The sequence below is a fragment of the Megalops cyprinoides genome, chromosome 11, assembly GCF_013368585.1.
Source record: "Megalops cyprinoides isolate fMegCyp1 chromosome 11, fMegCyp1.pri, whole genome shotgun sequence".
NCBI classification, from domain to species: Eukaryota; Metazoa; Chordata; class Actinopteri; order Elopiformes; family Megalopidae; genus Megalops; species Megalops cyprinoides.
Window position 1 is genome coordinate 11,347,566 of NC_050593.1, and position 26,544 is coordinate 11,374,109.

General features: G+C 47.4%; 1 protein-coding gene across 1 annotated transcript; it reads right to left on the reverse strand.

Annotated features, from left to right (window-relative positions):
- Nucleotides 1-275: 275 nt before the first annotated feature.
- On the reverse strand, nt 276-25,528 carry LOC118785845 (myc box-dependent-interacting protein 1). The gene is made up of 20 exons (XM_036540787.1): nt 25,042-25,528; nt 15,166-15,246; nt 13,760-13,814; nt 13,190-13,284; nt 11,260-11,355; nt 11,060-11,167; nt 10,077-10,169; nt 9,318-9,403; nt 8,918-8,993; nt 8,689-8,744; nt 8,285-8,329; nt 6,667-6,745; nt 5,554-5,682; nt 5,145-5,243; nt 4,481-4,504; nt 3,227-3,559; nt 2,738-2,857; nt 2,178-2,270; nt 1,651-1,752; nt 276-1,511 (listed from the first exon to the last, which is right to left on the reverse strand). Exons 1-20 carry the CDS (start codon nt 25,114-25,116, stop codon nt 1,410-1,412), a joined length of 1,947 nt encoding a protein of 648 aa, XP_036396680.1. The 5' UTR covers nt 25,117-25,528; the 3' UTR covers nt 276-1,409.
- Between the last annotated feature and the right edge of the window lie 1,016 nt (nt 25,529-26,544).

Genomic DNA, 26,544 nt, shown 5'->3' on the forward strand with positions numbered 1-26,544 from the left:
GACACACATGCTGTGTAGTATATGCCATGAAAAGAAATGCCTGGCACTTAAAGGGGTACTTTGGTCAAAATGTAGAATTTAGTGGAAGTTGTGTGCAGTATGAAAATTTAACTTAACTGTTAAAGCATATTCCAAGGCACATCTAGTCCAGAACCCCACCCCTTCCCCCCCGACCACTAATGATGCCACTGGCTTATGCTGTAAGTCAATCAAGGTAATGTTTCATACATACAACATGAAATGTCAAATGACAGATTTTGTTTATCAGAATTTCCCCAGAATTTCCCTATTTTTGCCCAGCTTTTTATAAAACAAAGTCACAAATGCATAGAGGGAGATTCAGCTAAGACCAAAGACATTAAATTTCATAAGAAGCAGCAGTGCATCCTGGGAAAACATACTCCCACACTCCCTTTTATTTCAGCCACGCCAGATGGCGGTAGAACCGTAGAAGTGTATCTGGAACCTGTGACATGAAGACGAGCCCGAGGGGAAAACGCAACTGAACTCAGTCTGGGTTTCATACAGCTACACAACACTTCTCATTTCTTTCACAAAACTACATCACACACAGAACATCATGCAACTTTCCTCCCAAGGTTTTTTTCATGAAATAAAAAAGACCTTTTACACATTAAAACATAAAATGTTCACATGATACCAGCGTAGCATGTGCTGTGTCAAATACCGAAGGAGTCAGTCAAAAGTTCCACTTTTGTGTTGTTTCAGGGGTTTTGTCTTCTGTATTCTGATAGGGGAGAGAATGCTGGACAATAAACGCAAAGCTGGAACACAGAGACTGAAGGAGTCCTCCTCGAACACTTTGAGATGCAGGGATTCAGCGGCGAGCCACTGGAGAGGAGCAAAGACTGTTCCGGATCCAATCTGGTGAGAAGTCACCGCCATTTTACTGCTCCCTCCAGAGGGACTGAGAGGTCAAGGGGTCAGGGGGGAGGGGTTTATTTTAACACTGGCAAACAGCAGACCATTTCCAATATATACACTTTCTTGATTTTATTAACAATTACAGTCACGTAACAGGAGGAGGAAACTCCGGCTGTTCCCACGAGGAGGTGAAAATCATACACTTGCTGACACAGTTACACACACTACAATACCCTCCCGAGTCACTCTGAGGACAATTAAAAAAAAAAAAACAAAAAACAAATAAACAAAAACCAGCACAAATCATCGAACACAATAATGAACTCACCACCACCACTACCTCTCAACACACAACTCAAAATCACTTGACTGGGTACGCGTGGTGCACCCTGGGCTCGCTGCGGTAACGAGGCGGTGATGTCATGCCGCTTCTCGTGCCCAGGTTCCTGCCGGACGTCCTGTGGTGTGGGAATGACGGGGCGAGGAGAGGGGTGTGGGAAGACACCGATTCGGGGACGCCCTGCTCACAACCTCTGAGTGAAGTTTTCTGGGAACACGCCCTTGACGTTGAGGTCTTTGTTCTGGAGCCAGTGCGCCTCCTTCACCCCCATCAGCCAGCCCTCGTCCTGGGGACACCAGAGCACGGAGGATGTGAAGCGCAGGGGGGGGGCGTGGCACAGGGCTTGCTGCAACCCTTCACTTGTGACATCTTGCCCTGAAACTGCCCAATGTGACCCCCCCCCCCACCCCCTTCACTGGACTCACCTGCTCGTCTGGGTTGTCAAAGGCCACAACCAGCACGACTTCCCCAGATTTCATCTCCAGCTCATCCGTGTCATTGGCTGCATAGTCATGCATCGCAACCACCTGCACACAGCCATGGACAGAGAGAGGGGGAGGGAAAGAGGGAGAGGGAGAGGGAGAGAGAGGGAGGGAAGGAGAGGGGGGATGGGAGATAAAAAGAACATTAGAGACAGAGAAGCAAAGAGAAAAACGAAAGAGAGAGGGAGGGAGAGACACAGAGGGAGAAGAAGGGAAAGAATAGGAGAGAGGCAGAGAGAAGAAGAGAGAGAAAAAGACAGACATGGAGAGGGACATGGAGAGGGAAAGAACAGGAGAGTCAGGGAGAGGATGAGGAGATAGGGAGAGAGAGATGGGGGTGTTTTAACAAACTTTGTGTAGTCATTGAACAAAGGAGCAAAAAAGAAAAAAAGAATCACGTGTGAGAGAGCGAGAGAGAGAGAAAGAGGGAGTGAGTGAGAGAGGGGGCTCCATGTGTCAAATCCGCTCACTTTGAAGAGGAATCCTGGGGGCATCTCCACTGCCTCTGCGGACCCATTGGTTGTCCCAGGGACCTCCTCTGTCGCTGCAGCTGGGACGGCATTCTGGAAAAAATGGGATGTTATGCTGTCACGCCTGACATGCTGTCAATCAACCACAAAGGACAAGCAGCATCCTGCTGAAACAAGGAGGTGGCCGCAATGGACGTGGCAGGATGTGCGGCAGGTAAAGTCAACCAGGTAACTCACAGGGCATGGAAAGAAGAATTAATCTGAGGTTTCAATGCAGAAACAAGAGGATCCAGTGCCACCTTTTTCTAGACCCGAGGAAATTTCTAAGTTGCAGTAATACAAGCAAACTGGGGACAACTGCGGCTCGTAAACATTTAAATTAAGGCAACAAATTAATAAAATTCATTAACCTCATTAGCTAGTCATTATAATACAGATGTTGCGTCACTCCACATTTTTATTAGACAAATTATTATATTGTTCAGAGAATATTACTCAGTTGTAGCTGTATTAATTTGGTCCACAAATGTATATAAATGAGGGGATCGTTTGTTACTTACAGAGTCTGTTCCTGCTGTGCCTCCAGCTGTGTCTGCCTGTGAGAGAGAGAGACAGAGAGCAGGACAGGTGAGAGAGGGTGACAGAGCAGGACAGGACAACTCTCTGCACTGTCCTATGTCTCACTGTGATGGATAGGAGCACACTGGTCAAACACACAGATATAAACAATTGCTTACACTCCAACACACACACACACACTAATACCCATCCACCAACACATTTTCCTTCAGCAAGTATACTCAGGTACAGTGAGAAGGTCAGCAACTCTCAACAACCTCAAGTTAACAATTCCCATGATTCTTATGTACAGATTTATCTATCAACCTCCTCCCCGTATTCTATTTCTCAATTATGCTTGGGCATTAACCCCAACCATACTCCTGCCACAGTGTCTGTGCAGTATCTGTCCAAACTGTCTGCGCAGCTGCAGTCTGTGCGTCTCCCAGTCAGCTCTGACTGCTCAGTCTGCCTGCGCAGCTTCAGTCTGCCTGTCCCCCGAGCCTGGTCCGAGCCACCGTCCTCCAAGACTGCCTCTGCGTCTCCTCTTCTTCCAGCCCTACCTGTTTCCCATCATCGTCCCACCCTGACTGCGCAGCTCGGGTTCCGTCATCGTCCCAGCCCGTCTGCGCAGCTCGGGTTCCGTCATCGTCCCAGCCCGTCTGCGCAGGCCGGGTTCCGTCATCGTCCCAGCCCGTCTGCGCAGCTCGGGTTCCGTCATCGTCCCAGCCCGTCTGCGCAGCTCGGGTTCCGTCATCGTCCCAGCCCGTCTGCGCAGCTTGGGTTCCGTCATCGTCCCACTGCTGTGGCTCTTCTTTGGAAGGCTAAGGGTTCGAGGAGGGGGGCAGTGCCAGGGTAACGGGGGTCACAAAGGAGGCACACAGCACAGGGCCAGGGGGAACACAGGCCGAGGGACCGAGGAACGGAATTGTGGGAAAGACAGAGGCGCAATGACTCAGAGGCAGACAGGGACGCAGCTTCGATATGCACAGGAACAGCAGGGTCAGGAAGCCATCACCGCTTGTTCTTCGTTTGGCAGGAAATGTACACTCTCCATTTTTTTTCCTCTTCTTCTTTTCCACATTCTTGCTCTTGCCTTTCCGCTCAACCCTGCATGTGAGCTCAGGGTCCAGGCCTCCTGCTGCCACCTACTGGCAGGCAGACTTCAGGCCACAGCGCGTGCACCCTTGGAGGGCTCACCCAGGGTGGGTGAATTTTACAGTGAACCTTTACAACCCCACCCCCTACCCTACACCTCCACTTCACAAGTCTCCATAAAGGACAAAAACATGACTGATTGATGCTGATATCCCTCCTGGCTCATGTCACAAAAAGAAAGCGAGAGGGGGTCAGAAGGGAGTTATGGTCATCAGGGTGTAGCGGGTTTTCAGAATGCTGTGGATACTGGTTTGTCAGGGTGAAGGGGACACTGAATGTTGCATTTTGGCTGTTTGGGTACACTGGAAAATTAGAAGGACCGAGCACTGGCGCCAGCGTAACATAAATTAGCCAATCAGAGAGCAGTATGCACTGTCTAATCTATCAACCCATAATGCACTGACCAATTGGAAAGACTGCAAAATGTAGTAAGAAGGTGACAGAAACAGAGATGGAGAAACAGATCAGTTGGAGGCTTGAATGCTGAAGCTCAAAGAGACAGAGAGCACTGTCACTGGCGTGTGCTGTGGTTCTTTGGAGGGCCTCAAGAATCGCTCCCAGCCAAGGAGAAACCAGGACGCGCTTACCTCCCACATATCCCATGACATCGCCTTCCGTGAGGCATTAAGAATGAGAGAGGAACAGTTAAATGACAGGAGAGTGATGCCTGTCACACGGTCAGCCCTCAGAAACAACACTGCACTGATTCAGACATGCTACAAACCTTATCTGCAAAGGCTCTTACTGTCGCAAGTTTTTCCCTCTCTCTCTGTAGTATTTCTGCATGTTGTCTCCCATGACGCCCTGCACTGTGAACTCTGACCTCAGATAGATAACCCCGTCCCCACTTGGGCCAAAGATAGTGTGTGTTTCGGAGGTGAAAACATTAACCAAATACCTGAGAGTGCACTGAGTCAGCACACTTTTTTTCACCGCTACTGGGGATGAAAGCACTGTTAGATTATCACCCGAATGCAGTGAGTCAGACAGACAGCACATTGTTACCACACCATGACCCAAACAGGACCAAAGCAAGACCACAAAAGCTGGTCATTCAGCCTGGAGGCAAAGAATGTGACTCTAAAGACTCCTGTCTTTACCAGTCCTGTTTAGTTCACAGTGCAAACATACAACCCGGGAGGACATATTGCACTGTACAGGAGCATGCTCTTTGATTGGATGCAGGTGTTAGCCTCCCCCCTGACCCCCCAGCTTCCTGCCAGGGTGCAGAGCCATCTTAGACACACCCACCTGGGAGGCTGGGGAGGTGGCCACGCCCCCCGGACTGACGGCCGGCTTCAGCGCATCCAAATCCATATCGAGCAGATTCCCCCCAGCGGGGGTGTCAGTCTGCCACAAGAGGGAGAGGGAGAGAGGCACGCTGTTCAGGGCTGAGGGGAGGAGGGGGCGGAGGAGGTGACGGAGAGGGAGGCGCGGCAGGGGAGGTGACTGAAGGAAGCCGGGTGAACGGACGGGATGGTGACTGGAGGGGAGGTGATGGGCAGGGAGGCGTGGTGGAGGAGCTGGTGATGGAGGTTAGGGGGAGGAAAGAGGAGGTGCACATGGGAGAAGGGTGGAGACGGCCAGAGGGGAATGATGATGCTGACGTCAGAGGAAGCTAAGGATGACAAAGGAGCTTTGGGGGGGGTGATTGGCTAACCTGTGAGGGGGACGTTACATTTATCTCGGGCACGAATGCGTCGTCGAACAGATTGATGATGTTTTCCTGTTTGAGGTCTTTGGACGGGGTGACCTTCGGCGGTGGGGGCACCGGGGGTCCGGGCCTCAGCTGCGGCGTCCGCCAACGCGCGCACACGAGCGCACACGCGTGTCAGCGTGGGGGAGGGGGGGAGGGGGGACACAGAGACACAGCACACTGTTAGCACAACACGCCAGCGCACTGCAGGGCCATCCCACCGGGGGAAGCCTCCTGTGGCCTCACGGCTGACCCTCCACAGCGCCATCTGCTGGTGTAGAGCCCTCCTCTTCGCAAGCAAACAGGGACAATCAAACACATGCCAACATGCTCTGAGTTAGTGACCACACACTTCAGTTTGACATTTCTGAATAATGTATGTTTTTAACAATGTCTGTGTTTTTCCACGTTAGAAGTGTGTGGTCGGTGAAGGATGTGGAGAGTCCACTCCTGCCTCTTCTAGGGTCCCAGACCAGCTCCCCAAATCAGTGTCTCCAGGAACAGACCTCAAACTCTGACTCTATGTATGAAACACACAGACCTCAAACTCTCACTCTGTATGAAGCACACAGACCTCGAACTCTCACTCTGTATGAACCACACAGACCTCAAACTCTGACTCTATGTATGAAACACACAGACCTCAAACTCTCATTCTGTATAAAGCACACAGACCTCAAACTCTGACTCTGTATGAAGCACACAGACCTCAAACTCTCACTCTGTCTGAAACACACAGACCTCAAACTCTCTCTCTCTCTGTATGAAACACAGACCTCAAATTCTCTCACTGTGAAACACACAGTCCTCACACTCTCACCCTGTATGAAACATACAGACCCCAGACTCTGTATGACGCACACAGACCTCAGACTCTCTCTCTGTATAAAACACAGATCTCAGACTCTCTCACTATGAAACACAAGGAGCTCAGACACTCTCACTATGAAACACACAGCCATCAGCCTCTTTACAGGATAGGCGGACTTGCGATGCACGCTGACTGTCCCATGTGGGAAAGGCGTATCACAGATCCTATAGCTCTGACAGGTGACACCTGACTCCGGGGGAAATTACCTTGGATGGAGATTTAGGAATGGCTGGTGCGCCCCCGGCAGGAGAGAGGCTGTGATTGGTGGTGTCCGGTCCTTTCTCACTGGAGAGGCGAAGGAGGAAGAGCAAAATCAGTGACTGACATCAAAGTTCATTCCACTTGTGATGTCTTGATGAGGAGCAGAGATCACCTAACCAGAGGAAATGAGTGAGGGATCTGGCCTTCCTCACCTCCTCCAGCTAAGTCCTGATGCATGCACTTTCTGCCCTAGACAACAGACTTAAGATTAGCCGTCCCCAATCTTATACCCCAGCCATTTTGTGCGAATTTCTGATTCTGATCCTGGATCAGTTGCTGCGGGGCAAAAAGTACCTCCACCTTTGTGTTAATAAAAAGTGAGGCTTCATGAACCCTATAGTAGAAAGACTTACCACAAGTTGTGAGTCACTCACTCACATGAACCAATAAAAATTCTTTGCCCTCTGCGGACAAACACCATTGGTCACCCATGAGGGCTCTGCCCATTCCGAGGTTCATGAAGCCTCAGATCTGTACTTATCTCCCAGAATGACTTTTGTTTGATGAAGTCAAATAATCTCAGTGAGACACAAATGTACAAAGAAAAATTGACATTTAAGAGTGTGTGTATGGCTTTTGTTAAATTAAAAATGTTTTTAAAGTGTTTATTGGAAATAGGTTGTGATAAATGATAGTTAGCAAGCTGGCTAACTATCATTTAACTAAAAAAATTACTAAAAAGATTTCATTAGCTACAGCTAGCAATAAAGATAGCTAAACTGCACGCTGGCCATGTTGAAGGTTTGTATATTCAGCAAAGCAAATACAACATATAGGTGTTTTATTAGGAAACAGACAAGAACAATCAGTGTATTTAATTTTCTCTAGCGACCTGCTTGAAGGCGTTGAGCAAGAAGGCTTTAACAGGTACACACAGCCACTCTTAGCAAGACCTGTCCCTCTATGATCCGATTCATATGCATGCAAAAACCTGCACTATAAACTCCACGACCAGGGGCAGCAGAGTGCTGAAAAAGGGGCCACATAACCTCCAAGTTAGATGGAGCAGAACTTGGCCTGGGTTACTGAAGAGAATCGCACACTCACTCACTGTAAGCCTACCCATGCCACATGCAGCGATTTTCATGCAAATTAAATCATCACAATGTTATCTCACTCTAACATGCCTGATATAATGCTTACACAATGCAAATTTGCTCCAGCATCCTTTCTACCATGCAAATTTGGTCTGACTTGCCTTTCCCCATGCAGATTCAGATTCAACGCGCATGTAACTATGCAATCTCCCCCTTCCCTCCCCGTTGGCATACAAACTTCCTACAACATGGCTGTTAACATGCAAACACACCGCAAAATACTTGTTACCAACTTCCTCCCAACATCCTGTTACCTTGGAAACTCGAGCCCTACTGTCAGGTAAAAAGTCACAACAAATACATCTCTGAGCATTCAAACCATGCACTTTCACGCCATGTGCAAACCTCACAGTGCAAAAAAAAAAAAACACATCCAACTGGCATCACACAGACCCCACAGCTAAACGTATGCAGAAACGCATGTCACACGGCAGCAAGCTCGTCATCTCCAGTGCTCTTTCTGTACCTCTTCACAGATCCGGCTGTCTTCCCAGCGACTCTACCTGCCTTTCTGTTGGGGGGGGTGGGGGGTGGGGGGGTTCATTTAATCTCCAGTGCTTTCAACACTTCACAAACTAAGACACCTTCCGTACTGATCAGTGTATAACTAACATTTTTTTTAAAAAATGAAAGAAAGCTTCCACGAAGGAAAACAAAGGGTCATGAAACCAGATGTAAGCAGCCAGGTAAAGAAAAAGAATGACGCATAGGATCAATGGGATGACTGTGCAATCAGTTAGCATAAGTGTAAGTAATACGATGACCTGGGAGAGGTATTTAATAGACAGGTGACGCACGCTCAGTGTTACTTAATGAGGTGTAGGGCTGGCCATCAAACCTCACACCTCTAACAGTGGCTAAGTGGCTCACCCAGGCTGGTGCTGGTTCTCCAGTTTGGTCAAACAATCGTTCAGGTTCTGGTTCAGCTGCAGAGAAAGAGAGCGAAAGAGAGAGAGGGGGAGCGATCTCAATGGTTTCTCTTGGTCCCAAATGTAACCACAGCGGACTATCCTTGTCCTCACACACACAAGGGGTTACGTCATGCCATCTACCCTTCAGTTAATCCGTGAACCGATCATTCAGGAGGGTGTGCTCTCACCTTTCCCATCTCTCTGTGAAATTTCTCCTCCAGACCAGCAACACTCTGAAATGTGTTAACATAGAAGCCAACACGACTGTGGTGACGGAGGAAGGGGAGGGAGGGATAGAGGGAAGGAAATGTAGCAATGGAAAAAGAGAGAAGGAGAGAAATATGAGTTTTTAAAAGCTCTTCTTTTAGCAATTAAACACAACAGTGTTACACACAGACCAACAACTCCATGACAAAATCAACCGAAAAACAAAAATTGAGAACATCTTTACTCAAACATTTTAGGGGGAGGAAGAAGGAGAGAGCTCAAAAATGACATAATCATATCAGTCCATGGCGCTGATGGACCAATCACATGCAACTGTGTCCACAAGGCTCCACCCTCCCAGGGCATTTGGGTGTGGCTCACCTGTTCCACAGTGAGGGAAGCTCCTCCTGTAAGTCCACGTTGATCTCCTCAAACACCTTCTGAGCTCTTCCCAGCTCTTCCTCTGCCTGGACACAGCACACACACATGCACGTACATGCACGCACACACACACACACACACACGCACACACACACACACACACACACACACATGTGCACACAAACACATGCCACACAAGCACATGTGCGCACACACACACACACAAATACATGCTCTCAGTGTTTGCCCAATACGAACAGGCTAACCAATGTTTGGCATAAATTACAATTCCAGCAGTCAAATCATTCTATTTTAAGATTACAATTTACTGTACAACAGAAACTTACTGCATTTAACTCTTGAAAACAATAATATACATATGTAATATACATTCTTGAGAAATCACATATTGTATGTCCAAGTATATATTTGCCTTTATAACTGTACACAGATAACCCCATTTCAATCGATTTGCGCTGCAAATATAGCCTAATATGACAGCTGATATCTGGACTCTGCATGTATAAGGAAACTGTGGTCATGTAATGCTGCTAAACAATATAATGTCATATCAAGGAAGGCTCACTTTCCTAACAACTTTGGAGGGAAAAAACAGAACAGTAGAGGGTATGAAGGGAGGCCTGGCCTCTTATTGAAGGACACAAACATGCAGATGTGAGGTGTTAGGTGTTAGGGCTCAGCAGCTGATTGAGGCAGCATGCAGGAGAGAGAGGCACTGGAACTGTGGCTCACAGTCACCTGGTTTCTCGACAGGTTAGTTTGAGCGACATGATGCGCTGACAGAATCCCCTGAGCCCAGCCAGGGGCTGCCTTCTCCAGGAGCGAGACCGGCTGGGCGAGCGTACAGAGGGAGACAGAGAGAGAGGGGGAGAGAGAGAGAGAGAGAGAGAGAGAGAAGGGGGGAAGAGAGGGAAAGAGAGAAAGAGAGGAGGAGAGAGGGAGAACGAGGAAGGTAGATACAGAGGGAGAGAGAGAGGGAGAGAGAGAGGAGGAGAGGGGCAAGTAGATAGAGAGAGGGATAGAGGAGAGAGAGGGGGAGAGAGGGAGAAAGAGAGGGAGAGAGGAAAGGATGAGGGAGAGAGAGAGGGAGACAGAGACAGAAGGGCAAGCAGATAAAGAGGGAGAGAGAGACAGAAAAAAAAATGAGGTGAGAGGAAGATAGAGAAAGAGGGAGAAAGGAAAGAGAGGGAAAGAGAGAGAAAGAGAAGGGATGAGAAGGAGAGAATGAAAGAGTATGTGGGAGAAAGTGGGAGAAAGAGAGAGAGAGAGGGAGGGAGAAAGAGAGAGAGAGAGAGAGAGAGGCAAGACATGTGAGTGTTATCACACTCACCCAGACAGACAAATGAACAGGAAGTTCCATTCAAGATTTTGAGCATCCAATTTCCACTCACGAGTCAAGACATAACTATGCATACGGTTCACCAAAAAACACACACGCCCACGCACACACCCACCTACATACACACACACACAGACACACACACACACACACACACACACACACACTGCACAAGCACACACAAGCACAGAAGCCCTGCAGTAGGCTGTGGTATAGTGTTTCCTCACACGTGCTGGTTATTTATATTTAGAGACTTGTACTTAAACTGTCAGCACAGAAACAAGCAGGTGGACAAACCAGAGCGGGACGGTCTGTGTGGAAGTGCTCCTCCTCCACCAACACACACTGTGGAGACGTGCTCCCGCGGCTCGGTGGGTCTTACCTTGGCCATCTTCACCTCGTCCTTCTTCTTGCCCTTCTGCAGGGCGGCGAAGTGATGCCGCGCGCTGTCGAAATCCACCAGCTTCCGGTCGCGCTTCGCAATGCGTGCCTGCAGGGGGAGCCAGAGAGGAGGCGCTCACAAAAAAAAACCCAGCCGCCCACGCCAAAGAGCAGAGCACGGGAACAGAAGAGCCACCTCACCTTGATATCGGGGAACTGGCCCAGGTACGTATCCATGGAGATCAGGGCATGGTCCACCAGCTTTTGATGGAAGTCTGTCCAGAGGAGATCAGTGTCCTGTGAAACAAAGAGAGTTTTAAAGCACGCACACATACACATATATACACACACACACACACAAACACACACACACACACACACACACACACACATACACAGAGCTATGGTCAGCTAACCTTCTCCACTTCTAATTGTAGCCTTCTGGTCCTCTGAAGACTACTGAAGCACAGAAAACTAACAGTAGGAAACAGCTAAAGCATCTCCTAGGTGATCATCAGCCTACAGTTCACACAGGACTAGTTTTCCTGATGTTCCCACGTTACTTTACCTGAAATCTCAACCTTGGCAACTTCACAAATCTGTACTGACTTTTTACCAAAATGGGTGTTCCTTTAGCCAAGGCAGGGGATGGGACTTCATCACATGACATATCTAGCAATCAATCACAGATATTATAATTTAGACCTACCGATGAGAACAACTAACAAACTAACAAAACAGGGGCCGTTCACATACACCGCCACATTTTGTTTTGCTTCGCTAAGAGTCTTTTCATTTTATACCCTCTGCAGGAAGAAGAAAAAAGACCCCTTCCAAGAAAACATCACATTATGGTCACTTAGCCAGAGAAACTTACATGGGTTACACTTTTTACAGTATCCATTTACACAGGTGAGTTAACCACCTTGCCCAAAGGGGCAGCAGCAGCAGCAGCACCCCAGCAGGGAATTGAACCAGCAACCTTTTGACTACAAGCCCGGCTCCCTACCACTGTGCTATGCTGCCGCCCCTGAAAAAAGCTTAAAAATAGACATACTGAAACCAAAGTAAAAAAAATCCCCTGCAGGATTCATGAGACATCCTGGAAAACATCAGGTAAAATTGCCAGTAAAAACATCTGACGTCTTCTCAGGTAAATCCCCCTGCCTAGCAAATGCACACAGCGGCAAGTAAAACTGAATGCTATGTCCATGAATGAATGCTTGTTCAGGAAAACCAGCCGTTTGTGAACAGGAGCTAACCCTGTGTGTATGGGGAGCGTAACAGCACACTGAGGGCAGGGAGAGTTAAACACATTTACCTCCAAGACCGTATCCAGTTCCTTCTCTTACATCTCCTTCAGAGTGAGGAGAGTGAGGACAGAGTGAGGGGAGAGAGACGCACGCGGCCATAAGAGACCATAGAGAGTGGGGGACACGGGACAGGCCGGGGAATGAGCGAGAGTGAGATAGGAACTTTCTCCTATGCTGTATTGACTCACAAATAACTGGAGTCAAATACTTTCGATATTTTGAATATTTTCAATTACACCTCCCCACATTTAAGCAATGGAAAGATGAAGAAAAATTACAAGTTGTTCTGGGAGAGGGAAACACTGGACCTTTGGCAGCATGGTATGTATTGCCACAGCAAGAGAGTCAATGGGTGGGAAGCATCTGAACAGTAACTGTATAAATGCAAATAAATATATGTATGTGTGTTTCCATAAGTGTGTATGTGTGTGTGTGTGCATATTTTTCAATTACTTGTCATTCTGTTTGCTTATTTATGTGAAAACTGCTTTGGCAACACTGTACACCTGTGTGGGCATGCCAGTAAAGCCGGTTTGAATTTGAATTTGAGTGAGAGACGGAGAGAGCTAACGCAAGAGGGAGAGGGAGAGACAGCATGGCACAAGAAAGGGAAAAGGAGAACCCGTGTTTGCGTATGCAGGCAAGCTTGTTAATGAGAAAGAAAAAGAGGAAAGATGAGAGAGAGGAACGTTGCTGATAGCATTATTCACCAAGGCTGTTGGTGAAACTCTTTCTAGTACATAATGCAGGTGTTCATTTCTGACATCACACATGAAGACAGGACAAAGCAGTGCACGTGCGCTAATGGTTAAGATTACCTCAACGATGGAGTCCACCTCCTCCTTGCCGTACCAGTCTGGCTCGTACATATCCGCCAGGCACTCCTGCAGGCGTTTGGAGGACTCCTGCATCGCTGTGGTCGGAGAGACAGACAGACGTCACTGGTGAGAGCTACAGAGTCTTGGAGAGCTGAAAGGGCTGGGAGAATGTGAGGGCTTGGGAGATGGACAGACAGACAGACAGAATGTAGGATATGGACTGACAGACAGAGGACCTGTAAGAACTGACAGGTACTCTGCAGATATAAGTAAGAGACAGACAAGTAAGACAAACAAGCACAGGCAGATAGAGAAGCAGGCTGAAACAGGCACAGACAGACAGAAAAGGAGCAACAGACAGACAGACAGGATGACAGAAATCCAAACAGACAAAGATGACAAAGAGACACAGACAGGAGACAAAGAGAGACAAAAGGACAGCAAAACAGGAACAGACAAACATACAGACAGACAAAGAGTGCAAAGAGACATATAGGCAGAAGAACACAGACAGAATCTAAGAGACAGACAGACAATTAGGCAGTCAGACAGACAAAGATAATACTGTACCTTTGACAGCTGCCAGGTAGGCTCTGAGGTCCTTTTGCAGCTTGGTTCCCTCTGCCTGAGGCAATGAAAGAACCCTGAGATGAAACAGCCTAAGGCTACAGATTCCACACGTCCAATCAATCCATCAGTCGATTACTGCACTGAATATAGAGCTCTTAAACATGTCACAGAGCGTCTGACAGAGCAAATTACACAGACACATTGGAAGATATGACAGATGCACATGAAGGGCACTGGAGAAGCAATAAAAAGTAACATTATCACAGCAGAGAACATCACCTAGGATGATGCTAGTGCTGAAAACAGTAAGATATGCTTAAATTTCTGCTGGTTTGTGCAGAAAGAGATGACCATGAGGTCAGCACATTTCTTACACACAGCACTGTATACAAGACTTGCCACAGAGAGGGAAAAAGCCGCAAAAAACCCCTCTCCATTAGCGAACTGTGAGAGAATATTTCCATTGGCCTAAGGGCCCTAAAATGACAAGCTTTCAGAACAAAACATGGCTTATCTTTTCAGCAGCTGGGAGAAGTGAGCTAACCTACAAAGAGACAAAGCTGAGCAAGAGGAGCTTGACAAGGTTGTGGAAGAAAGCGGGAACATGCCAGCTCAAATTCTGTCAGCAGTCTTCAGGAGCAGTCTGCTTGACATGGCTTTAGGTAGTTTGCAAATGTATTTGTGTTTCTGCACCTCTTTTGAACAACAGTAAAGGGAAAAAGGAGAAAACCCTGTAAACTTCTGCCAGTTTGGACTTGTCAGCTCTTTTCCCAGGGTTAAACCTCTGAATGACATATATAATAGCACTGCTAATTCAATTGGGTTTAGAAAACATAGGTAAGAGTAAATAATTCAAAGCTGATGCATAATTTAACAGTAAACATTAGTGAAGTGCTCCGTTCGCAGTCACTACTGCTACGCAGCGTGACGGGGCCATCGGGTTTGTTTGGCACTTCACCTCCACCTCTCTTGGCACTTCTTCTTGTGTTTAAATTGTAGCTGCAACCAAGGGAAGACACATTATCGCCACCTGCTGTACTGGAGTGGCAATGGGATCCATTCCCTCCACACGCATATTAGTGATGGGAGAAAAAGGCCTCATAAATCCTATAATTGGCAGGGGTACCATGTGCTGTCGGTGACTTACTTCACTGAAACCTCTCAAAGGACTTCGCTCTCCACAGCAAAACACTACGACCAGTTTATGTCAGTGAGTGACACTACTTTTGGAGTTTGTGGAGCCTGACTCTCCAAACTCTAGTGCATTATCAGCACAGGTGAATGAGTTCTTGGTCTGTGCCAGCTAAAAGAGAGATAGACAGAGGACCAGCTCATTTTGGAAGGGTCATAACGTAAGACCCTCTTGTTTAAAACGAGTGGGTCTGTAGGAGTAAGCGGACTCTCACCAGCTGCTTGTTGAAGTTCATCACACCCTCCTCGAACTGCACATCCTTGGTCTCGTCTGCTTTTCCCAGCTTCTGTAGAACCTGCGGCACACAGAATCATGCATTTACACAGCAGCGTAACAGCCACTTGTGGCTGCCATTACTGGTACTTACCAATCATGATGAATACCTGTTACTGTGATTGAGTAGAAAGAAACATGCAAGTTGCAGTAAATATTTTGGTTTAGACTTGAATTGCACCTGGCCAAGAAAACAGCTGCTTCCCCCCACCCACCTCACCCCAGGGACATTGTGGATAAAAAAGAAGATGGGGAGAAAGGCTCAGATATGGGGAAAGTAACAGCACAAACAAGTAAGTGAAGGTGTATGACAGTCTCATAACTGTAGAGAATAGGGAGAAAAACACGTTGAGGTAACTGCACAACAGCTGTTTGAAAATCTCCACTCCTGCACCCTCATTTAAAACCCATTAACAACCTTATGGCCAAAAAGCTGTCAATGTGAGACAAAGCGCCGTTATATAAAACATGACGTGCAGTAAAAAAAGAAGACGAGTATGAGGAGGAGTCGAACCCGGTGCGCAATAAAGCCCTACTTCAGAGGGGACACTGGCGCTCTTCTGCGACTTCCTGACGTCTGCTGAAAAAGCGCAGACACCATTTCTGCTTAGAAGAGAAATGCTAAAAATACCGTCGGCTGTTTCGCCACATGCGCAATGCAAAATAGCATCCCTAGCGAACTTCTAATAGGAGGGGCACAAGAACTGCGTATCACAATATGACATTCTATGGCTTACACAGGGGGGACCAGCATGGGCCTATATCATGATGTGTCATCTGGATCACTATTTATGTCTGTTGGAATGAGCATAACTGAAACTTTGAACCTCAAAATGGAAATATGCTGCCAAATGTTACTTTTGCTAATTTCAAATGTGAACCGTTTCAAAATTTTGTAATCAGCACTTGAAATGTCTTTATATATAGGCTACGCTGTATTCTAGCATGATACAATCTGACCCCATTACTCCATAACCATATCAATATGCAGAGGAATGGACTCCCCAACCACGAACTGACAAGACTGCAATTAACCACAAATAAATTATTAAGCTAGACATGAATATGAGGAATGATGCATACAAACAACTGGTTGAACAAGCCATTAATCTGAGAGAAAACTGCTATTTTATACAGATCAAAAACCATTTGACCAACCTTTTCCAAAATATATTGGATATGTTAAAAAAGAACAGCTACAGACCGCATAAGTATGCTACTGATGTAGCCTGAAAGGCAGCTGGATAGATAACTAACATAGACACTTATCTAATATCATGTAATAATAAGATCATTGTAATAAAACCATTCAGGTAATTTTATTAATGTTGTAAGAAATACTAGGTGATTTTTATGCACACTAAAAATGCACACTACTGTAACAAAGAAGATGTTTATTACTATTAATTTAGGGGGATTAGGGGGTAATTGAGACGGTTCCTTCCAAAATTAAACAAATGACAAAAAAGGTTCTCCCCCTTACTTAATATATGTAAATACGGGTTTCTTCCTGTGTAGGAGGACCAGCCTGGTGCTGGCTGTAGTTTGGGCTGAGCCCTCAGTTCCTGTGCAGAATGCCTGAGGGCAACTGACAGGAAATACCCCACCACAAACACAATTAGGACCACTGCACAGCACCCCTGCTCCACCCACCCAAACACACACACACACACACATATGCATAGATGTACAAAAACACTCAAGTGCACACACACACACAAATATATGCACACATGTACACAAACACACACACACACACACACACACACACACAAAAATGTAAACACACACGAACGGCAATCATGACTCCTTTAGACCAGCACGATGAACAAAACCACCAACTTTATTTAAAATGTGTGAACTCAATGTGGTGATCATTAATAATAACAGCACAAACTTTTTAACAATACGAAAGCTAATGTAACACTGAGATCTCCAAAGATCTCAGGCCACAACATGAGCGATCTGTTACTGCCACAAAATTCAGAGGCCTCTTCCCACAAAATGTGAGAAGAGGCCTCTGACAGGAAGCTGTGTTTCTAGGGGGAGACATTAAAGTTCTCCATGAGGACACGTGGACCTCACTCCCTCTTTGAGGCCTGCAGAGACATGTGGTGAATCAGTGTACTTAACCTTGCTGCCAAAGGTTCCCGAGTACAGGTCTACTGTGCAAGATACTGACTCCTTACTATGTTTACAGGTGGAAGGTTTGGAAATGCCCATTTGTCATACTAATAAACCACTTTGATGCCAAAAACTGAAACTAGGAAAGGTTTAAGAAAGGAAACGGTTATAGTACTGCATGAAATTATTCCATGATGCTACATACCACTTATTACTATGGTGCTACATATGGTGTTTGTTCTCTGTGTGTTCAGAAGTTTGGTTTACAGACTGTATTTCAAGCCAGTAAAGCAAACTGCATTGAACTGAATTGAATAGAGGGAAGTGAGAGGGGGACAGAGACAGGAAATAGAGAGGGAGCGGGAGGAAGAGAGAGTGAGCAAGAGAGAGAGAGAGGGGGGGGAGAGGGAGGTGGGGAGAGGCACCGTGATCTTGTATAGATGTTCTCATGCTAATTTATGACTGTTACTCCTTCTTTGTTGTACATGCTATGGTAACATGCACGTTTCTCATGACAATAATTTAACCTGAACGGGACAGAATAAGAAGGAAGAGATTTAGGGCCCTGGGCACCATCAGAAATATGAGTCATAAAGAGCTCAGAGGCAGAGAGAGACAGAAACAGAGAGAGAGAGAGAGAGAGAGAGAGAGAGAGAGAACTAATGACAAAACAAGGGTTTTGATGATCAGATGAAAAGATGTTCAGTTTAACATCGGTAGACATGGCAATGTTGATGCCTGCCCAACAGTGCAAAGAGGCATTCGTTTAACGTGTCAGCCACCCGTCTTTCAGCTTTTCATTTGCTTAGCAGGTGTACCTCTGCTGACACAAATCTTAATGTTCTATACCTTCCACATCCTCTTTTATGAAGCCTTTTTAGAGCTACAGTGGACATGGAGCCCCTTGGTCAAGCCTGCAGAAGCAGCATCGCTGTGGGAACCACCGGGAGCCATTCCCCTTCCACTTTCACGACAGAGCCCAGACACGTTGACCACAGTTCCAACTGCCATCCGTCTTCCAGCCAGCACATGCAGTAATCATCATCATCACTGTGATTTTTATGATTGTTAATTCTTGCTAATTTATTATTTCTAGATGTGTTTACTGTAAATATATTACAGTTAAGTAAGTGTTCAGTTAAGTATATACAGTCCCTCCATAATTATTGGCACCCCTGGTAAAAATGAGTAAAAAGGGTTATAAGAAATTCACCTTTTGGTGAATTAGCTTAGTCTCACACTGAAAAAATGAGAAAAATACAACCTTTAATTGAAGTAAATTTATTCAGAGAAAAAAAAAATCATCAAGAAATAATTATTTTTAACAAAATCACATGTGCCACAATTATTGGCACCCCTAGAAATTCTTATAAACAAAATTTAACTGAAGCATTTTTTTCCATTTATATTTTACTTTTTTAAGTTGATCAGAGTGTTTTGGAACTCATCTTTACCAGGGGTGCCAATAATTGTGGAGGGGACTGTAAGTGTTAAGTGCTCTGGCAACACTGTTATCAGTCAACAGTCTAGCCAAAAAGGCAGATTTGAGCTAGACTGAACTGAAATAAAGGCCACTCATTTTGTTCTCATAATGTTGTTCATTAACTTTGAGGGTAGAATTTAAGGAAGTGACAGTGAGAAGGAGGAAGGGGAAATCAGACAGAGAGAGTTGGGGGTGAGGGATGCAAATGACCTCACTAACACAAGTAACTATCATAACAGCTGGTGAAAAACATTATTTATTTAAAGTGCCTTTAACCCTTTACGCTGCCCTCATTCTGAAACTGCTGATAGGCTATATTAGGCTCGTCTCACCGTGACAAACACTCAACTCGCGTAGGTGTGCAATCCTCCAATACACCTGCACGCTAACCACAACCTTCACACTAGAGGTTGCCCAGTACACTGCAGTGAGCTAAGCACCCATTAGAGGATGGGCTTCAGTGATGTCATCCAAGCAACCTGAGAGTGGTCGAACGAGCACCCCCTGCAGAAGCGCAGCAGCCACCACTAGCAGGACGAGGCCAGTCTGATCCCCTGATGTCAGCTGCTGGTTATCCTTGGCTGACCATACGGCTGGGATCGAGCTCAGCCTGAGCTCAAAGCGAGCACCTTAACCACTGATTTACTCGTGAACCCCCGCAAACATTATTTTTAAACAATTTGGCAGCTGGTCATTACTAATAACGCCCTTCCTTTCTGCAGCTGACCGCCTACTCTGAGTGTTAGTGTGTCCCTCAGATTTTGAAAGGCTGATGCAAACCACCGACAGGTGCCTTTTGACCTTTGACCTTTTGATACCAGACACGAGCATATAAGGAATGTGATGGAGGGCTTGAACCCCCGTCCCCTCCTCTCCTGTTTGAAAGTGAACAGGCAGCTGGTTTTCACGCAGGGAAGGGCTGCTTTTTTCACAGTTGAAAGGCCAGGGCAGGGGCCTGTATCTGCTTCATATCTCCCCCCAGAGCAGAGCGATAGCGCGCCGTCCCAGCGTCTCGCGCCAGAGTTTCACTTCGGCATTCTGCGGCATCGAAACCCCCGAGTCAGACCCGGGGCGGGGGGAGGAGCGCCCAATGCAGCAGGCACACGGCAGAAAGAGGAAACAGAGACAGCAGGATGGAAGGAAAAAGAGAAAGGAAAGAGGACAGAAAGGAGGACCGGGCCAAAAGAGCTGAGCCAGTGAGACAGGAGCCACAGGGGGGGCTAAGGGGGAGGTGTTACGGGGTGACGTAGGAAAACGGGGGGATGGGGTGCTAGAGCTGAGGAGAGGGAGACACAGTGTCACCAGGTGTGACGTGCGATCCAGACCTGTGACCCGGCTCCAAGAACCGCGCCATCTGTTGTGCTATTCCCGGCTCCGGCCACCGGGGGTCAGCACCGCAGCAGCCGGGGGCACGCGTCTGCCCGGGACACGGCCTGCTGCTGATGAAATGTGTCGCTCACGTTCCTGCCAACCTGGCTTCGTTCCGCTCAGCAGCTCAACAGGAGCCTTCGAGCGGCTCAGATGATGTCACTGGAGTAGCACGTACGCTCCAATTAGCTGCCGTGCACTGTGGGACTCGCAGTGTGAAAAATAGCCACGCTGGCGCGTGTGCGCGTTCCCCTTACCTTCCGCTCCCATGCGAATGCAGGGGGGCAGTGAGCCCGCCGCAGTAAAACCGGCGACTACAAAAAAGACTTGGTCAAAAAAGGGGTACAAACGGAAAAAAGGCCACTGACCACAGGTACTTTCAGACTGTTCACAAGAGAAGCGGCTTCTTTTTCACCACCTTGTGCATCACTAGCCTTCAGTTTGCACCGTGAGCACAGTCGCATGGCGCCCTACTAAACTCTCTGTCTGTCTGAAGACTCCAAAGGGATCTGCTGTCTTATCTAACAGCTACAGCCTCATCTCTGACCACTGAGAGGAGCTGCTGTTTCTGATGTGACCCACGGACCACTGGGACTCCGGGGCACTCTCTCAGGAGTCCCTGAAAGATGACAAGACGCAGGGAGTGTGTGTGTGTGTGTGAGAGTGCATGTGTGTGTTTTGTGGGTGGGGTGGATGCATCCCCCACACAGACACACACCATACCATAAAGATCAGAGAGGTTAAGACCTTGCTGAAGAACATAGCCTGCTCTGAGGTGGGAAGTAGGGGGAGGTGGGGGGGGGGTACTTATCTCTGTAACTCGAACCCCGGCTCCCATCTGGAGGGCAGCCCCCTCCTCCACAAGATGGGCAACATTCTTCGAGGCAGGGAATGATGCTGTCCTACACTGCTGAAAACCTCCCATCAGAGGAGACCTCCCTCTAAGCAGAACTGATCTGTTTCACCCGACGGATAACACAGGGCTGCGTCTTCAGGCAGGCATGAGATTACAAACAAACGCATCAGTCATAATCTGACCTCTGTGGGCTCTCACATAAGAGAGTCTATGGTGTTAATCAGGCTGCAGATTATGAGGCCAGAGGGGAGAGTGGATATACTGATCAAAGGCTGCCAAAGCCTTGGTATGAGTTACACGTAAGAGACAATGACCAGATATTCTTCATGGGTACTCCAACTTCAGTCTGGCATGTAAGGCAATCCCCCCCCCCCCCCCCGCATACACTTTAATCAGCTGTCACACCTCACAGGGTCACTAGCACACCTCAGCCAATAGGAAAAGACCAGTAAGACGGCGTTCACAGTCACACTCCAGTCAGGGGTGTTCATAACCCAGCAGATTTATAAGCCATTGCCCAGGCTCTCCAATCCCAGAGAAGGCCACACAGAAGCCAGTGAGGGGTGACAGTACAGCACGGGGTTTTCACAACACTATTAGAGGGGCTTGGAGTAACCCAGCATATTAAGGGTGACGTCCATTAAAGATTTAGCTTCAATTACCGCCTGGCATACAGGCATCATGCAGAGGCCACCAGACGGCATACATGTCACTGAAATAAGCCCCGGTGATCGTCCTGGATCCTCTCACACACTCACACATCGACCCCCAGCGTCGCATCACTACTTTATGTCTGAAACACTCACCTCTGTAAAGACTCCACCCACAAGGCGCATTCAAGGGGGAGCAGTGATAGATTAGCGATTCCCCAAAAACCAGCCCACACACTCCACCCCACGCATTCCTGGGACAGCTGCATCTAGCTGCGCCTAACGCCATTCACATGTTTCTCTCTCCTTTGTATACTGCTTCTCTCAATTTATCAACATGATCTTTTTTCTTCACCCTTCTTTTCACAAGATTTAAAAGACTGCTTTCTCCGTCTGAACAACCTAAGGCGGATATTAAGCGTGAGGGGTGTAATCCCTCACTCTAGACCTGTCTGCGGTGTGTAAACGCACTCTGCTGCAGTGCCACGTATGGATATAATTATTCCCCAGGTCTGGACCTTTAATGGGCCCAGTGCAGACAGATGAAAGGCAGGAGAGAGGTGCTTTTTTCCGGGGCGGGGTGCGGGTTTAATGTTTCTGTTTGTTTTACGGGACCCCGGGCTTGGCTGCTGCTTACTGGTGTTGAGTTTCAGTCCGGAACCAAAAATACCCCATAGGCTGGTGCAGTTCCCACCCTCAGCAGGGATCGGGGGGGTGGGGGCATTGGCCAGCATGCTCTAGCCTTTGGACTATTCATAGACCCTTGTTCTTTCCTGCAGGGGACATGCTGAAGAGGGACAGGTGTTAGGGTGGGGTACAGTAGGAATCTTGGGTGCAGTCTGTGTGTGAGGGGAAAGCCTGAGTCATGTGGGAACAGTGCCCACAATGCTGATGGGTGGGGTTTTTGTGTAAGGGGTGGAGTTTGAATAATATACGAACAGTGAAAGTACCATTGAGGGTGGAGTTAATGACTCAGGGGGCGGGGTTTGAGTCAGAATGCTGTGGGATGGAGCTGTGTGTGAGGGGTGGGGTCTGAGTCATGTGTGAACAGTGTCAGAAACCTACAGGGGTGGAGTCTTCATGTGAGCAGGCCACATGGATGGATGTGTGCCACAAATGGGACAGGCTTTGGGTCAGGGCTTGAATGAGGGTTCAGAGTCACCTCCCATTCCCTGGGACTACAAGGAACAACCAACACCATATCCCATCATGCTTCACTCAGTCATCTGGGGCAGAGGGAACAGGGCATTGGAGGACACTCCGGTGAAGCCTGCAGGTGAAGTAACAGCTTTACCCACAATAATTTATTTTCCCTGCTGCACCGAGCCCATCGCCATGGGGGTCCCAGGTGAATCTGCTAACCAATTATCTAAATCTACCGAATCAAAACTACACTGCAGATAATTCAGATTACAAGGAGTAGCTCTGCGGCAGCTCTTAAAGAGGTTCTGGCTTTTCACCACACAGACAGAAGGCAAACACCTTAGTGAGCTGCTTGTATCAGAGGCTCCGTCTCCCCGGTGAATTTTCACAGCTACGCCGAGGGCCGCTGGGACCGCAGTGCTTTGCAGATGCTGGGTGCTATTCACAAGTGGAAACCAAAGTGGTTAAAGGGTCACAGCAGTGTCTGTCTCGGGCCGAACGCCCTGGTAACCTTCCACATGCTTCTGCAGAGACACTGCACCTGTTTTCAAAAGCCGGTAGCATGCAAGCTTGGCAGGAGGAAGAGGAGGAGGAAGATGAGGATGGCAGGGGCACGGACGGAGGAGCTGAAGATTAACTGGAGGGGGGAGGCAGAAAGGGGACAGAGAGAGGACAGAGCGGTATGCGGAGACAAGAAATCCTGAACAACCTTGAGGGCTTCCCCTCTCCCTGCGTCAAACAGCTAGGATGCACACACACACACACACACACACACACACATACATACACACTGAGCCAGCAAACAGGAAGGGGAGGGCAGGAGGTGGGGGTGGGGGGGGGGGAGTGATGACTTGACAGTCTTTCCTGGATATTCATTGGCCCTGAAGCCAGTGTAATGATTCACGGTCACCCGCACGCGTGCACACATGCACACACACACACACACACAGTTGGATGGACCGCTCATGTGTAACACACGGAGTCCCCACACCCCACCCCCTACACGCTCATGGTAATAAAGAAGACAGGACCAGCGTCACACACATCGCAGAGGTTGCTCTGCACTGCAGCACATCAACACCGGGGGGTTCCCCGTGTCACTGCCCTGGGGGGCTAGTCACGGAGGGCTTCTGCAGGGTCCCAGGCACCGAATCCCCCTACTCATCCTCAAATAACCGGCGCACATACAAAGTCGTCAACGGCGGAGGAATACACATTACACATCAGCGGCGTTCTGATTTCTGTTCACCGCTGCCCATACGATCGCACCCCCTCCGTCTCACGCCGCTAATTCAACATGATAACCCCCTGGAAATCCCGTTGATCCGAGTGGGGGGTGGGTACAGTTAGATGCGTATGAGTAGAGATGACGGCATATAACAAGAAAACTGAAGGTTGACGCTACGTCTGCATGCATGCGAGTGGCACTCCTTACACAAGCGGGTCCTGCGATACACCCGGGGGAACTATGCACTTAAGTAAAGGACAATAGCTGGCCACCTGCGAGACTGTCGAGCGAGATAGCCAGATATGACAGGGCACGGTGCTGTTACATCCATCCCAATAAATCACGTCCTCAGGAAATGAAGTCTTTCACCCCCTTGCGACATGAATCATACTTCCGATTACACTCTGGATGCTTCAGAGGGCAAAATTCCCGGTCTATGGAAAAAACAGCCACACATTTAGAGGACGACGGGGCCCCTTATTGTACTTGACGCAACATCGATGACCAAAACAGATAAGACAGGGATCAACGATCAAAGACAGCTATCAAGTAGCCAGCCACGGAAAGTCCACAGAACAAGACCAGTTAGCTATAGGAACATTTTACTAGCCCAACATAAATGGATAAATGCGCACTGCAATGAAAAATACCACAAAATACGCATTTTCTAATATAAGCATTCTACCTATACACCCATCGACCTATTTAGATAGCTAGCAAGCTATATTTTCTATTATTAGCACCCAAAACCCCTCCAGTCTTCCTGCACACACGCAGCCCTCCGCTGTCATAACGGTTTGTCTTGCATGTAAGCACACGAAGAGCAGCTAATACGTCCTAGCTCTCTGGCATTTGGGAAAAGGGACCGCAAAGTGCCCCCGCTGCAGCTGCCAGAATGAGCATAAACAGGTTATCGTGGCAGCATCAGCTATCGCTACCCCGTAAAATATTTTCAAGCCCCTTACCTTTTCTTGCGCCCGGGTTATTTTTTTCTGTACGTTGCTAGCCAGTTTCCCAGCTGTTACTCCTTTCTCAGCCATCTTGTCTCCGTTGACGCTCCGGATGCTCAACAAGAGGATCAGATTAAAAATCTCACGCAAAACGATAAAGGATAGGCAAAAGCGTCGAAAATAAAAAGAACGGACGTATTACGAATACCGTGCGCTCAATACTGTGTTGGGCTGGGGGTGGTGAACCTTCTTAAAGAGACACAGCGCTCTCCACAACCAATTCTACGCCTGTACTGCAGCCTCTTAAAGGCGCAAGCCAGGTATTTGCAGAAGATGTCCTCAGCGGCGTGTAATTCAGGTAAAATTTAGGTAAATAGAAAATGATATTTAAATATTGCGGCACTGTAAACGGTTCGGTCAGCACAGGTGATGATACATAGGACGCATCAAACTACGTGACTGTCGACCCAACATGGAGTGATTTCCCAGCGTTCATACATTGTTTTGGACAGCCTCTTAAAGCCATAGCCTGTGATACAAGCCAACGTAATAGTGATGACACTGAACTGAAGCCTCAAGGTATGCTACATTATTCTCAAAATAATCGTTAAAACAGCTTTAACGTGTTTATGTGGTTGTTTTACACTGGGGGAACTGGATACATAGCCTACTGAACTTTTATTTAATTAACTAAAGATTACAAATGTCCTGTTTATTTCATAATTGTTTTTGTAATTATTTTTATAGTTAAATAAACTAACAAAAATGGGCTAAAAGCTCCCAAAACCTAAAATGAGATCAAATATAGGACATGTTACCAAACATTTGATAGGCCATAAACGTTAAAAATGTAACACCAAGATCAGTCATACAGTGTGGAAAATATGGCTAATAACATATAGCTTATCGCTAACAGAAGTCACACCATGCAGGACGATTTGATATGCTGTAAGCGGTTCATAAGAGGAATAATGTGTAAAACAATGTTTATCATCTTAATTGCGAATTCGGACAAGGTGCAACAAAGACTATTAGAATATAGGGTTATTATATAGTCCTTCAAATGAATATAGCCTGATAACAGGGCTCACGTTGTCACCATGCTAATTGATGGTGTTGTGTAGGTTATAACGCATAAAGGTATACGTAGGGTATATAAGGCGCACTCAATGTCCTCACTATTAACTATACATGGAATGAATTCCAGTGGCACATTTTATGAAGCTGCAGTCCTCCTCAATTTGCTATCATAATTATCGTTTATTGAATACCATGTCAGTCAGTTATTTACACAAAAATTGAGATTGGTACTGAAGTTCATAATCTCGAATTTATAGCCCTAGGATTTCGAGCAGTGTGCAGTACAGCCTGGTCTCTCAGAGGTATGGTCTCCCTTTTATCCAGTAGATGGCAGTATGAGCGCACTGCAGCCAGCGCACATTTAATCCACTGAGCCATTTGTACACACAATTAATTCTATTGATTTTCGGGTCGCGAAACACTGGCAGGTATCAAGTC